This window comes from Schistocerca gregaria, chromosome 1 (genome assembly GCF_023897955.1).
Source record: "Schistocerca gregaria isolate iqSchGreg1 chromosome 1, iqSchGreg1.2, whole genome shotgun sequence".
NCBI lineage: Eukaryota > Metazoa > Arthropoda > Insecta > Orthoptera > Acrididae > Schistocerca > Schistocerca gregaria.
Genome location: NC_064920.1, coordinates 1,179,841,990 through 1,179,857,930, shown reverse-complemented (window position 1 = coordinate 1,179,857,930; position 15,941 = coordinate 1,179,841,990). Strand labels below are relative to the sequence as shown.

At 45.4% G+C, this 15,941-nt stretch overlaps 1 protein-coding gene across 1 annotated transcript in view; it reads left to right on the top strand.

Annotated features, from left to right (window-relative positions):
* The window catches only part of LOC126297629 (Down syndrome cell adhesion molecule-like protein Dscam2), a 340,086-nt gene that overhangs the window by 102,360 nt on the left and 221,785 nt on the right, over window positions 1-15,941 (top strand). Inside the window, exons 5-7 of the mRNA XM_049988691.1 lie at window positions 592-870; window positions 5,603-5,748; window positions 8,146-8,284. Of these exons, the coding sequence (XP_049844648.1) occupies window positions 592-870; window positions 5,603-5,748; window positions 8,146-8,284 (564 nt within the window). The remainder of the gene's footprint in view (window positions 1-591; window positions 871-5,602; window positions 5,749-8,145; window positions 8,285-15,941) is intronic.

Genomic DNA, 15,941 nt, shown 5'->3' with positions numbered 1-15,941 from the left:
GCCCGATTAAGGGATCTGACACTCCAAGCTCCGAACTGTAGAACACCAGTTTTCTTTCTCCTGATAACGACATCCTGTTGAGTAGTCCCCGCCCGGAGATCCGAATGGGGGACTATTTTACCTCCGGAATATTTTACCCAAGAGGACACCATCATCATTTAATCATATAGTAAAGCTGCATGCCCTCAAGAAAAATTAAGGCCGTAGTTTCCCCTTGCTTTCAGCCGTTCGCAGTACCAGCACAGCAAGGCCGTTTCGGTTAATGTTACAACGCCAGATCAGTCAATCATCCAGACTGTTGCCCTTGCAACTACTGAAAGGGATGCTGCCGCTCTTCAGGAACCACACGTTTGTCTGGCCTCTCAACAGATACCCCTCCGTTGCGGTTGCACCTACGGTACGGCTATCTGTATCGCTGAGGCACACAAGCCTCCCCACCAACGGCAAAGTCCATGGTTCATGGGGGTAGGAGTAAATTGTTAGTAGTCAAAAATTGTTCTTTGTTCGGCACGAGTTCTGAAGTTAATGGCCAGCCGTGTCTTCTCGCTGAGCCGCAGCCTCTAGTGCAGCGCTGCCCCTGGACGTCCGCAGGCCCGCCGTACGTGCGCCAGGTGGGGGAGCCGGTGCGCGCCGTGGCGGCCGCCGACGCGACGCTGCGCTGCCCGTACGCCGGCCACCCCGTCAGCGGCGTCTCCTGGGAGCGCCGCGGCGCCCCCCTCACGGCAGACCTGCGCCACGAGCTGCGCGACGGCGGCGCCGCCCTCCACATCCTGCGCGTCGACCCGGCCGCCGACGCGGGCGCCTACGTCTGCAAGGTGCGCGGCGCCGCCGGCGAGGTCGCCAGCGGCGAGCTGCTGCTGGCCGTCACCAGTGAGTGTCGCCCTGCTTGCCAGCGGCGCGCGCTTCTGTAAGGGGCAGTCAGCTGAAAGCGAGACAGATGGAAAGAAAAGTAAGAAATGCCGAGCGTGGTAGCCGCGCGGTCTTGGGCGTCTTGTCACGGTGCGTGCGGCGTCGCCCCCCCCCCCCCCCCCACTCCACCGCCCGCCCCCCTCCCCACCTTCTGTGGTTCGAGTCCTCCCTCGGGCATGGGTGTCTGTGTCGTTCTTAGCGGAAGATAGTTTAAGCTAGACCAACAAGGGAACTTCCCCATCGCACCCCCCTCAGAGTGGATAGGCCTTGAAAAACTGATCAATCGAGAAAACAGGAAGAAGTTGTGTCAAACTATGAAAAAAATAAGCAAAATATACAAACTGAGTAGTTCATGCGCAGGATAGCCAACATCAAGGATAATGTGAGCCCAGGAGCGCCGTGGTTCCGTGAGTAGCGTGAGCACCTGCGGAACGAGAGGTCATTTGTTCGAGTCTTCCCTCGAGTGAAAAGTTTAATTTTTTTTTTTTTGTTTTCAGACAATTATCAAAGTTCAGGTACTCACACATATTCAACTTCGCTCTCCAAAATTCCAGGAGATTTGCTTGGAGATATGCAGGATTTGACGGTCTGCACAAGGAAAAATTTGAAAACGTTAAAAACATATGTTTTGACAGAGCACAGGAAAAACTGTGCATGCGATTGTGAAACTGTTGCATTCATTTGTTGCAGTTTATGTGACAAACTCTTATGTTTTCATCACTTTTTTGGGAGTGATTATCACATCCACAAGGAAACGTAAATCGGGCAAGGTAGAAGAATCTTTTTACCCATTCGCCAAGTGTACATGTTAGGTGGGTCGACAACATATTCCTGTCATGTGAAGCACATGCCGTCACCAGTGTCGTATAGAATATATCAGACGTGTTTTCCTGTGGAGGAATCGGTTGACCTATGACCTTGCGATCAAATCTTTTCGGTTCCCATTGGAGAGGCACGTCCTTTCGTCTACTAATCGCACGGTTTTGCGGTGCGGTCGCAAAACACAGACACTAAACTTATTACAGTGAACAGAGACGTCAATGGACGAACGGACAGATCATAACTTTGCGAAAATAAATCAATTAAAATTTTCACTCGAGGGAAGACGTGAACCATGGTCCTCTCGTTCCGCACATACTCACGCTAACCACGGGACCACGGCGCTCCAAAGCTGTAATTATCCTTGATGTTGCATATCTTGCACATGGACTACTCAGTTTGTATATTCTGCGTCTTTTCTTCATAGTTCCACACAACTTCTTCCTGTTTCCTCGATTGATCTGTGTTCAGTTTTTCAAGGCCTATCCACTGTGCCAACTTATAACTAAATCTGAGGGGGTTGCGATGGGGAGGTTCCCTTGTAAGTAGTCTGTAAGTTTAGGGACCGATGACCTCAGCAGCTTGGTTCCAGAAGACTTTACCACAAATTTCCAATTTCCAAGTAATAAATCTGTTTATTATTTAAACAGCGCCAGCAGTCTCGCCACAGTGGTAAAACGGGTTCCTGTCAGAGCACCGACGGTAAGCGCTATCGGGGTGGGCTTGGCCAGCACTTGGATGGGTGACGTCAGAGTCTGCCAAGCGCTGTTGGCAAACTGGGTGGACTGAGCCCTTGCAAGGCCAACTAGGCCAACTATAGGATTGAGAAGCAGAGGCTCCCAGCACGAAAACTGACGACGACCAGGAGAGCAATGTGCTGATCACATGCCCCTCCATATCCGCTTCCAGTGACGCCTCTCAGCTGTGGATGACACAGCTTTCGATCAGTACCGTTGGGTCTTCCGAGGTCTCTTCGGAGTATAGTTTACTGTTTCAAAAGTAATCCTTATAAATAATAACACAGTTATCCCACTATGAGAAGATCGGCTATGTCTTCGTGATCGAGCTAGGAGGCACAGTGGTTAGCATACTGGACTTGGATTTGGGAGGACGACAGTTCAAACACGCGTCCGGTCATCCTAATGTAGGTTTTCTGTGACTTCCCTAAGTCGCTTTAGGCGAATACCGGAATGGTTCCTTTGGAAGGGCACAGACGACTTCCTTCTTACCTAATCCGATGGAACAGATGACCTCGCGGTTTGGTCCACTCGCGAGTCAAGCAACCAACGCCTTCATGGAAGAATGTTTGTAGTTGCCTACAGAACCACGATTGTGTCCAGGCGTGTGCTTCTTCATCCGAAACAAATTGACGGCCACGAATGCCTTTCTTCAGGTCTCCAAAAATATGGAAATGGCATGAGGAGAGATTAGGACTGTGTCTGCTCATTGACTTTATGGTACATGATTCCACAGTTCACGCACAGTGGTACGTGGCCACTTTTCAAAAACTGAAGCGCGCCATCAAGTCCAAACGCCCAGAAATGTTGACGGATGGCATCACTCTGTGCCAGGATTAAACCCGCCCACATGTTGCCATGGTAGTTTCGACTACGCTGCAGAAGTTTCGCTGGGAATCCCTTACACGTTCTCCGTACAGTCTCGATCTCTCCCAATACTGTTTCTATATTTTTGGAGCCCAGAAGAAAGACGTTCGTTGTCGTCGATTTGCTTCGGACGAAGATGTATACGCCTGGGTACAGTTGCGGTTACGTGGGCAACAGCAAACATTTTTTCCAAGAAGGCGCCGACCGCCTTGTCTGACAGTGGGATAAATGTGTTAACAGGTTGATGATTACAGTACTTTAGGAATAATAAACACTTCACTTACTTCATTCTATCTGTCTTGTTTTGACTGACAAAAATTATCTTAGGATTCAGCACTGAATGGAAATGCACTAGTCTTGGTCATGAATATAATTATATTGGTGATCAAGGCTAATATATTTCCATTCGGTTTTTCGTTCTACTGTTGCATACTTTCAACTGTGTCACTTGACGCTATTAATTACGATATACCCTACATGCTAACGCATGCAGTATTTACAGATTCATATATGCCAACGTGCAAGTTCCTGTGTCGTTCTTCTCTCACCGAAAAAATTGCTACATCAAGAAGAAGTGCAGATGATGAACTGGTACTTATTGTACAAATATATTGTACTAGAACTGACATGTGATTCCACTTTCACGCAATTTGGGTGCATATATCCTGAGAAATCAGTACCCAGAACAACTACCTCTAACCGTAATAACGGCCTTGATACGCCTGGACATTAAGTCAAAACAGTGCTTGGATGGCGTATAGAGGTACAGCTGCCCATGCAGCTTCAACACGATACCACAGTTCATCAAGAGTAGTGACTGGCGTATTGTGACGAGCCAGTCGCTCGGCCACCATTGACCAGACGTTTTCTATTGGTGAGAGATGTGGAGCATGTACTGGCCAGGGCAGCAGTCGAACATTTTCTGTATCCGGAAAGACCGCTACAGGACATGCAACATGCGGTCGTGCATTATCCTGATGAAATGTAGGGTTTCGCATGGATCGAATGAAGGATGGAGCCACGGGTCGTAACACATCTGAAATATAACGTCCACTGTTCAAAGTACAGTCAATGCGAACAAGAGGTGACCGAGACATGTAACCAATGGCACTCCATACCATCACGCCGCGTGATATGCCAGTATGGCGATGACGAATACACGCTTCCAATGTGCGTTCACAGCGATGTCGCCAAACACGGATGCGACCATCATAGTCCTGTAAACAGAACCTGGATTCATCCGAAAAAATGACGTTTTGCCATTCGTGCACCCAGGTTCGTCGTTGAGTACACCATCGCAGGCGCTCCTGTCTGTGATGCAGCGTCAAGGGTAATCGCAGCCATGGTCTCCGAGCTGATAGTCCATGATGCTGCAAACGTCGTCGAACTGTTCATGCAGATGGTGGTTGTCTTGCAAACGTCCCCATCTGTTGACTCAGGGATCGAGACGTGGCTGCACGATCCGTTACAGCCATGCGGATACGATGCCCGTCATCTCGACTGCTAGTGATACGAGGTCGTTGGGATCCAGCACGGCGTTCCGTATTACCCTCCTGAACCCACCGATTCCATATTCTGCTAACATTGATTGGATCTCGACCAACGCGGGCAGCAATGTCGCGATACGATAAACCGCAATCGCGATAGGCAACAATCCGACCTTTATCAAAGTCGGAAACGTGATGGTACGCATTTCTCCTCCTTACACGAGGCATCACAACAACGTTTCACCAGGCATCGCCGGTCAACTGCTGTTTGTGTATGAGAAATCGGTTGGAAACTTTCCTCATATCAGCACGTTGTAGGTGTCGCCACTGGCGCCAACTTTGTGTGAATTCTCTGAAAAGCTAATCATTTGTATATCACAGCATCTTCTTCCTGTCAGTTAAATTGCGCGTGTGTAGCACGTCCTATTCGTGGTGTAGCAATTTTAATGGCCAGTAGTGTATATGATGCGATGAGAACACAGCGGACTGAAACAGCTAATGGCAAATGTCGGTATAATGTGTTCACCATAGCTTTAGATACGGGACTAATGAAGTACGGATACTCCGAAATTGAAGTAGCATATTGCCCTTGTCAGGTGTATACTTTTCCATTACGCTTTGTTTTTTCATTGCACCTCCACATTTACATTTCAATGACGAATAAAAGAATGAGTACTATAACACGTCTTTTCGTCAACAGCATATCACTAAAGAAATGGTTAATGCAACAGTATTTTGACTACCTGCGGCCTTCGAGAGTGATAACCGACGTGCTATCCGCAGGTCCTCCAGTGCTGGAGCCCATCTTCTTCCCGGCTAACATCCAGGAGGGGGCGAGGGCACAGCTCAGCTGCACCGTCTCCTCAGGAGATCTGCCCATACGCTTCTCCTGGCTCAAGGACAACGCGCCGATTCCCAAGTCTTTGCAGGTAATTTCAATACCTCACGGTACACTTAGCCATAGAAATGAAGTGAATGGTTCAAGTAAACTTTCTAAAAGTTGTCAGCGGCAAAGCTGACGGTATCACTGTTCAGTACTAGATGTATTTCAAAAGCAACGATCGATCCGTTTTAAGGGGAGGACAACAACATGAATACAAATAGTAAAGGTAGGACTGACCTCACGCATGCGCATTACCACCAGCGATGTCATATCTGCAGTTGGGGGCGGAAGATGTTTAGTGTCGATGCATCAAAGTGAATCTGTGATTGTTAACACTTCGATATATGCGAAGCATCTATTAATTTGGCGAATCTACACCTCGATAATAATAACAAAGCGATCGTCATTTGATCATGGAAGGGTGGAGGGGTAGGATCGTTTTCACGCGCAAGCACACATGGCTCCCTAGCAGCAGCTGAGTCGTCCCGAACTGAACGCGTTCATAAGTTCCCCGTTAGTGTGCAGTATTGAATTCGCTTTGCAGGATCGTAATAATCTTATCACTTTAATTTTTGTGAACATTTCATGAGCAGTTGACGTTCACGGTGTTATATAACATCCGCTCCATTCAACGCCACCGCCTAATATCATTGTATGAGGGTCTGAAGTTCGTCAAAAACTTTCCGATACCGGTTGCCACAAAATGAATGTCTTTGTGGTCGAGATTGTTTGTGTTCTTTTTTAAAGTCTTAGCATTTTGCTAAGCCGTTTCACAGTTAGCTCCTCAAATTCCGTAAAAGAGAAATACCGCAGACAGCTGTAATTTTTTAGACTTTCCCGGCGTTTTTTTTTTTACATCTCGTTGAATCGGGTGTACTGCCGGTGGTCTGCGTCAACTTCCGCACGTTTCCATGCAGATGGGAAGGGAACGACAGGCTGACCGTGTCCCGTATTTATGTGTGGACGGAGTCTGGTGTTCCCTACGCAGTCCGCTCCCGCTGCGACAGCTGTCCACATAACAGAGGGTGCTACCAAGCTCGTGTTTTGACTGCTTGTTACTTCGGTAGCTGACCTGTACACTACCAGCAGTCAGCTACTCTGTTATTCTGATCCAAGTACAGAACCTCCTCATTTGCTTTGTTGTCTTAAATCATTTTCGCCAACTGAGAGGGCGCGACCGCGACAGGCAGACGCTCGCGCAAAATAATGGACTTGTCAGATTCAATAGCTTGTGCAAATGCTGTTGCAAAACTTAAAGAATCGCGAAATTTTCCTCAAAATGTAGATACTGAATTCGAGGCTGACAGGTCTGATAAAAATGAAGAGACTTTTTATTATTAATTGACCATCATGAATTAGTACATCGAATCTGAAGTGTAATAAACCTCAAGATAGTTTTTCTGATGAACTTTCAGTTTACCTGAAATACCTTGTAGAAAAACTAAACTAAAATCCGTTGGAAATATTATAAATACCGAATTTGCAAATTTGTGTAAAATCGCGTTTAAATATTTGACAGTGGTCAGCACATCTGTTCCTCTTGACAGACTATTTTCGCAGATGGCGGTAAATTTTGAATCAGCTACGAAATCGGTTGAAGTGCAAAAGAAGGAGTAAAATTTACTGTCGCAAGAATAAATATTGGGACTTTTGAAGAACTAAATTTTTTTGTTACACACTTGTCATTAATTCCTAACAAAATGTTCTAGACATGAAATTATCTGTTTTTTTCTGTTTCAGGCGCATCCGTATTGTATTGCAAAATACATAGATGTTTCGGACACATCAGTGTATTTTTCGATATCTCATCATAACATCGATGCCACCAGAAGATATTTCGCAAGGGAAAAAACAGATTCATTTTTTAGTGTCCATTCCTACTTCCGTTGGTTTTCTGCATAAGAATGTGAGAAATGGCTTACATCGCAGTAAAAATTCCACCAAACTTATCCAAATGCTTATCCAATTTCCAACTCAAAAATTTAAAATAATGCTAAACTGATCACGGGCAGATTTATATTATGACATAATGAAGCAGGAGTGTTTGTGGTTACTAAGTGAAACATTATTTCCTGTCGCGCCTAACTGACTGTATTTGAAAGCGACTGCGCTCTGTGAAGTGCAGTAGATTTCTAATTATTGATCTTGATGCTGTGAGAACGTCCACACAAATAGTTCCATCTTTGTGTGTGATTACATCTTTGTGTGTGATGTTACTGGCTGACTAGAAACAAATCAGCCAGCTATTTACAGGGAATCTAACAGCACACATTTTCAAAATCCTATCTACGTTACGCTGTATACATTTTGTATATGTTATCATTGAAAAGCACTGTATTGTTTGTCAAGGGACACTATTTGCTGTACTTAATTCTTTCACTGTTATTGTTTCTGGAGGTGTGACAACTGCTATGTTATAATTATCCTGCTGCTCTGTCGGTAGGTGAGTGAGAAAGAGGTGAGCGAGTTCATCAGCCTCCTGGTATTCAGCAAAGTTTCCTCGCAGCACAGTGGTACCTACACGTGCGTCGTCTCCAACAACGCAGCCAGCACCAACCACTCGGCCCAGCTGCAGGTCAAAGGTAGGGTCAAAGCGCTAGATCTATACCACATCTCTCAGTACGTCCTCCTTTTCACATATGGTTGCTGGACCTCGGCTGTTCAGTACAGAATGTCAGATCTAACACATTCCAGCCGTCTAAATTTCCAATTTTTTTTTTATTGGCCTACCAGTTTCGGCGTTATATTACGCCATCTTCAGGCCCCCTACCGAGATGTACGAAGATTCGCACTTGCTGGAGTTCAAAACAGGAGCCAGCATTCAGTGACTGGTATCCATAGATTTTAGCTTCAGGTCGATAGGTGACTATTGAAGTGATCTTGTAACATGCCCGGGTGTACACATGGGTGGGGTACTATTACACTGGCTGTCGTTTCGACCGTGCTCCATATCCACACCACGTACCTGATATTACCGCGGCGGTCGTACGGTTCTGCTCCACAGCTGGCTTGCCTGAAATTATTTATCGAAACACGCAAGCGAGTTAGGGGAGCCACTCAACGTCAAAACACGACACTGTTCTACGTCTGGTATAAACACTTATATTCTGAGACGATAAAAGAAAGTCGCAGGTTGCTGCACTGTTTACATTCTAATTCAGAAGTGTTATCCCACTTAATGGATGATTAACAGTCCACAATATCACTCGGACGAGCGAGCGCGTAACAGACACGACGCGGTTGATTTTTGATGATGCGGAAGCCGAATGATCGCACGAAAGTTCTTACGCTCGTCACGCATACTCAGATATTTGGTACCAGTCCTCCTTGACACTAGTAATGATATTTTAACATTGTTCACAAAGTTACATTTACAGTTCACAGTTCTCAGTTGTACGAGCGTGCGCGTAACAGTCGTGGCACGGTTGATTGTTGATGATGCGGAACGCGATGACCGAACGCACGTCCTCACGCTCGCTACAAGACACTGGCACTTAAATGCTCTCTTTTGTGGTAAATCGTATTGCTGATTCACATTAGTTCATTCTTGGAGACCGAACACGGCGTGGATGATTGATACTATAAGTACGACACGCAACGAGAGGATACACAAATACATTATCGGCGGCACTGCTCATTTTTTAATTACTTCTTGACGCACTTTCCTCTGAATCATTTCCATATTTCATCACTTTACTGTAATAGCACTTGTAGCAACAGTTCAATTTCCATACTAACAATGCCTGTCACATGCAGAAATACACACTACACAAGATAACAGTTCCATTTTCCATGCTGGACTCTGCAGACGAGGCTGCCCGCAAAGATACTCCACAACTAAACCAGCGATATGACAATACGCTTACAATCTCTGTCTCAGGTATAAATCTACGGATATCATTCACTGAATGCGGGCCCCTATTTTAACTGGACCAGAGTTAGGAATCTTCCTCCATGTCAGCCAGGGGGCTGAAGATGGCGTAATATATAGAGCGAAACTGGCACCCCCAATAAAATAACAATTTATAAATTTAGAAGTATGAAACGTGATTGATTTGATATTCTGTATATGAGATGCGTGTTGTGTGTGTGTGTGTGTGTGTGTGTGTGTTTGTGTCTGAATGAATGGTGCAATGTCAACGGAACTTGGAAACAATACTGTGACACTAGGGCATCCTTACCATGCTTAGCGGAGGATTAAGTGCTGAGGAAGCAGAGATTTTTGCACTCCAGTTTCAAAAAAGGACGCTGCAATGTCGAAAGGCAAAAGTGAGCAGAACTTGGTGCGTTTATAAAAAGATCAATGCATGAAGTATACGACTTCGACCGTCATACATTCGTCACAGAACTTACCGAGAACTCGTGAAAATTTTTAATGCTTTTTTGTGTGTGTGTGTGTGTCCATCCTTCTGATGGAGGTTTTAGGTACTCCGGCCGTCCACTTATATAATAAAATGGAACATCTATAGCCGTCTCTACGATATTATTTACTTTATGGCTACCAGTTTCCATGCTTCAGTACGCCATCTTCAGGCTTTAACTGATACTGACGGGGTTAATTCCAAACGTATACACGATTCATCAGTGGCCAACATCTATGAATTGGTTTTCGAGACTACCTGCAACAACGATATTTTATCTTCCACAACCAACTTGTTGATCAAAATATCCACGGGTGTACTGCCGGTCTATAGTGTCCAAAGGGCACGCGCCGGCACGGAGATCCGTACGCTATGGCTACTCAGAGGGAACTGGGTTCGGTCGCGGCGGCGGCCGATTTAAATACCCTCCGCCCGCGGCGCGCTCCCTCCGCCGTCCGCGCCCCGCGCCACGGTAGCGCGGTGGAACAGATTGCGACGGCGTCTGAGATGACGTCGGTGTGATGACTCTGTCCGCCGTGGTCGTCACAACTATGCGTTTGCTCGATTTACTCTTGATTAACCGAATCGCTGGTTCCGTGCCGGCGCGTTCAGAGGAGCTCAGTCCGTCAGTTCACCTGATGATGGCGACATGTTTGATCGCCGAAATATTGTGCCCTTTGGACACTATAGACCGGCAGTACACCCGTGGATATTTTGATTATCAAATACGCCGGGAGAAACTCAGGAATCACAACTTGTTGATCGTTCTGTCGCACAAAGTCCTCTAAAAAGTAGAAATGAACAGAAATCGTGATCATTGAGAAGCAGCTGAAAGAGTTATAAACAAGTAAATCTCCAGTTCTGGATGGTGTCAAAAAAAAAAAAAAAAGTTCAAATGGCTCTGAGCACTATGGGACTTAACTTCTGAGGTCATCAGTCCCCCAGAACTTAGAACTACTTTAACCTAACTAACCTAAGGACATCACACATATCTATGCCCGAGGCAGGATTCGTACCTGCGACCGTAGCGGTCGCGCGGTTCCAGATTGTAGCGCCTAGAACCTCTCGGCCACCCGGGCGGCGGATGGAGTCACAATTCTGTGTTAAGGGGCATTGGCCCCTTAATTAGTATGAGTTAATCGCGACTCTGTTGCCCAGCTCCAAGTCCCAAACAACTGAAAAAAAACGAGGGTGACTCGGGTATGCAAAAGGAGTAAAAGAAAGGACTCGCAAAATTGCAGACCAATATTCTTAATATCGATCTGCCGTAGAATTCTTGTACAAATATTAAATTACATTGAGACAGAGAACGGTCTGTCCACAAACCATCCTGTGCTTTTTCTCACACAATATCCCGCGAACCATGGATGGAGAGTAACAGGCAGAGTTCATATTCATGATTTTGGAAAGTGTTTGACACAGAGCCCCACTGCAGACTGTTAAAAGTTTGGAACGTGTCGTCGTTTGGTGACTGTAGAAGGATTCCGAACAGGATGGTTCAAAACTGGTTCAAATGGCTCTGAGCACTATGGGACTTAACATCTGAGGTCATCAGTCCCCTCGAACTTAGAACTACTGAAACCTAACTAACCTAAGGACATCACACACATCCATGCCCGAGGTAGGATTCGAACCGGCGTCCGTAGCAGTCGCGCGGTTCCGGACAGAGCGCCTGAACCGCTAGACCACCGCGGCCGGCCGTACAGGATGGCTTAGTCAGAATTTCTGTTAGTTATGCTGACTGGTAGCTTCCTCTAAACGTAGAAAAACGTGAATTAATGCAGCCGAATAGGAAAAACATTCCTGTAATGTTCGAATACAGCATTTGTGGCGGGTTGCTTGGCGCAGGCACGACGATTAATTATTTAAAAGTGACATTGCAGACCTCTATGAAATGGAGCGAACGCTTAAGATCAGTGGCAGGTAGACTTCGATTCATTGGGAGAATTTTGGAAAAGCGTAGTTCATCTATGAATTACAATTTGCATAAAAGCACTGTGAGACAAGGAAAAAAATTGCGGTAACTTCCTATGGGACTAAACTGCTGAGGTCATCGGTCCCTAGTCTTACACACTGTTTAATCAAACTTAAACTAACTTACGCTAAGAGCAACAGACATACCCATGCCCGAGGGAGTACTCGAACATCCGACGGGGAGAGCCGCGCGAATCGTGCCCAGGCGCCTAGAGGCGCGGCTACCCCACGCGGAATGAGCCAATGGGCCGCTGTTGTTTTCTATCTACATAAATGATCTTTTAGATAGGGTGGATAGCAATGTGCGGCTGTTTGCTGATGATGCTGTGGTGTACAGGAAGGTGTCGTCGTTGAGTGACTGAGGGGGATATAAGACGACTTGTACAGGATTTGTGATTGGTGTAAAGAATGGCAACTAACTCTAAATATAGCTAAATGTAAATTAATGCAGATGAATAGGAAAAATAATCCTGTAATGTTGGAATACTTTATTAATAATGTAGCGCTTGACACTGTCACGTCGATTAAATATTTGGGCGCAACACTGCAGAGTGATATGAAGTGGGACAAGCATTCTTGAGTACTACTCGAGCGTTTGGGATCCCTATCAGGTCGGATTGTGGGAGGACATAGAAGCAATGCAGAGGCGGGCTGCTAGATTTGTTACTGGTTGGTTTGATCATCACGCGAGTGTTACGGAAATGCTTCAGGAACTCGGGTGGGAGTCTCTAGAGGAAAGGAGGCGTTCTTTTCGTGAATCGCTACTGAGGAAATTTAGAGAACCAGCATTGGAGGCTGACTGCAGTACAATTTTATTGTCGCCATCTTACATTTCGCGGAAAGGCCACAAAGATAACAGAGATTACTGCTGGTGTAGAGGCATATAGGCAGTCATTTTTCCCTCGTTCTGTTTGGGAGTGGAATTGGGAGATAATATGCTACTTGTGGTACGAGGTACCCTCCGCCACGCACCGTATGGTGGATTGCGGAGTATGTATGTAGATGTAGATGTAGAGGGACCATTAGAAGCACTTAAACACTTTGAGATGTCTTGACCCTAACGCATCTCGTCTTACGTCGCTATCTAAGCGTATAAAAATATAAAGACACAACTGGTATCAGTAGAAATACAAGGCATGTTACATTTTCACCATTAAGTGGGAGTAGATATGGAAAGAAAAATATGGTTTAAAGCTTATCAAATATTTAATGAGTCACTAGAAACTTGGCCAAATGGATATACGGTGTCTATAATCCGATTAAAATTACTTGACGGTTCGGCAGGTCACTTCACAAATGGTGTTAATATGTATGTAACGCGAACAAAGTTAGAAGCTGCCGCGGCGAGATGTGACAGAAATTCGACAGCTAATTTGAAGTGACCAGTGACTGAACTGCGGCAGACGACGCGTTTTGTAGTTCTGAATTTAAACTCACGTCCTAGGCTAAGCTCAACATCTTGATGTGTAATATATCCGAGGAAACAGTGGTCAAGAATCTGCGGCAGAACTAAAATTACGACCGTTTTGTTCACGTCGATTAAAGCTAATCCCTACTAGCAAACTGAAGACACTAACATTGCAGTTTCAACGCTAAAAGCAAACAGTAACTTCTAGCTACCATTGGTTACTTGAAACTATCCTCACAATGGATAGACACGCTGGATTAGCCGAGCAGTCTCAGGCGCTGCAGTCATGGACTGTGCGGCTGGTCCCGGCGGAGGTTCGAGTCCTCCCTCGGGCATGGGTGTGTGTGCTTGTCCTTAGGATAATTTAGGTTGTTAAGTAGTGCGTAAGCTCTGGGACTGATGACCTTAGCAGTTAAGTTCCATAAGATTTCACACGCACAATGGCTACACGAGCTGCCGCCTAACCAAATGATGAGCACTCCTTGTTGGCACTGGGTTGCAGATTATAGGCGAAACTGGCAGATTCCATACAAAAACGGAATGATAGGACAAGTAAAACAGTCAAAACAGTGATAAAAAATGTGCAACAAGTATTATGAAAAAATACGTTTAAACTAATTAATTGAATAAACGTAACAATCAAAGTATTTTTATTAGATTTAGAAATAAAAATATTTTAGTGCTTGTGGCAAGATTCGAACCTACAGCCTTCTACACATCAGGTTTGTTCGCTAACAACTGCACTAACCATAACACTGTGTGAACCGTTTATTTATGACTCTGCTGACCGTGTTGCATAAATGAATTGCACCCTTCTAAAATTCGGCTCCACGCAATGTCATGCGGAGCTTAACAACTGCACTAACCATGACACTGTGTGAGCTTTTATATTTATGACTCTACTGACCCTGTCACAACGATGAATTGCAGCTGTCTAAAACTCGGCTTTACGCACCGTCGTGCGAAGCTTTCTAACGTAAGCCGATCTCTGTGATTGTAAGAACTGTATATGTTATGCTGAATCTCATCTTCTGCGGATGGATACAGCAGTGTTTCGTTAGCGCTGTGTATGGCTCAAATGGCTCTGAGCACTATGGGACTTAACTTCTGAGGTCATCAGTCCCATAGAACTGAGAACTAACTAACCTAAGGACATCACACTCATCCATGCCCGAGGCAGGATTCGAACCTGCGACCGTAGCGGTCGCGTGGTTCCAGACTGTAGCACCTAGAACCGCTCGTTCACACCGGCCGACCGCTGTGTATGAAACGTGCGTATTTCTTTGCCGTTGTTGTGTGTGTGTGTGTGTGTGTGTGTGTGTGTGTGTGTGTGCACTGCTTACGTGTTATCTTTGGTGTGGTTATCATGTATTATGAAATACGAAATTAAAGGGACAGACATAAGATTCTGGATCCAAACACATCTAGAAAGAAAGCTGGACAGGGAACTCGCAGTGATGAAAAGACCAATTGTTGTGGCAGTCTGTCAACGGCGAAAGGTTTCTTGCGTGACACGGAACGATGTGACTGGAGGAAACCAACGTGTGAAGTGTGAACTATCAAGTAATTTTAACCGTACTATAGTTAGAATTCCTTTAAAATACGCTAGTGCAAACATCCTTCAAGGATCAAGGATGATACAAGTAGAATAAAAGTAGAATAAACTGCTAGGCAGTGCCTGGGTCGTGGTGTAATGGGGCAACTGTCTGCTAACAAAATAAGTGACTTAACCGACTTCATAATATAAATAACTGCATCAGTGACGAATACATGAAATTTACGACACAATAATTATACAAAGAGTAGTTTTAAAATACTAGTTGTTAGAGTGCGTTCAGAGGCATTTTAGCAGTCATTCTTTTTGCGCTCAATACGTGACCCTAACATGTGGTACTACGGCAAGTACTCACTTCCATTCATTCACAGTACTTCGCTAGGTATACAGTAGGTGTAGATCAATGATGTTAAGTGTCAAATCCACAAGTTTAGTGTTTGCTAGGTTGATTGGTAACAGTACCCTTAACATTTCATCCGTGCTAGTGTGTTGGGGATGGGATGCGAAGGACGACACATAAAAGCAATCGAAAGCTACAAATATTTGTTTCGAATCCGCATAGTGCTCACTGCCTTGTTTTCAATTTATCCATAATAGGGGGTTGTGAATTTCTAAACGGTTATACTTGACACGAGGGCCGTTCAATAAGTAACGCAACACATTTTTTTCTTGGCCAATTTCGGTTGAAAAAAACAAACGAAAGTGGTTGTGGGACATTGCGAAATATTCCCGCTTCCTCCCCTATCGTTTCATGAAGTTACGAGAGGTGGCGGGCTATACACGGCGTTCAAAATGGAGTTTGTAACGGAAGTGATTTCCAAGCGGAGCGCCATCATTGAGTTTCTATTGCGGACAACCAGAGCGTCAAAGATATTCATAGGTGCTTGCAGAATGTCTTCAGAGATCTGGCAGTCAACAAAAGCATGGTGAGTCGTTGGACG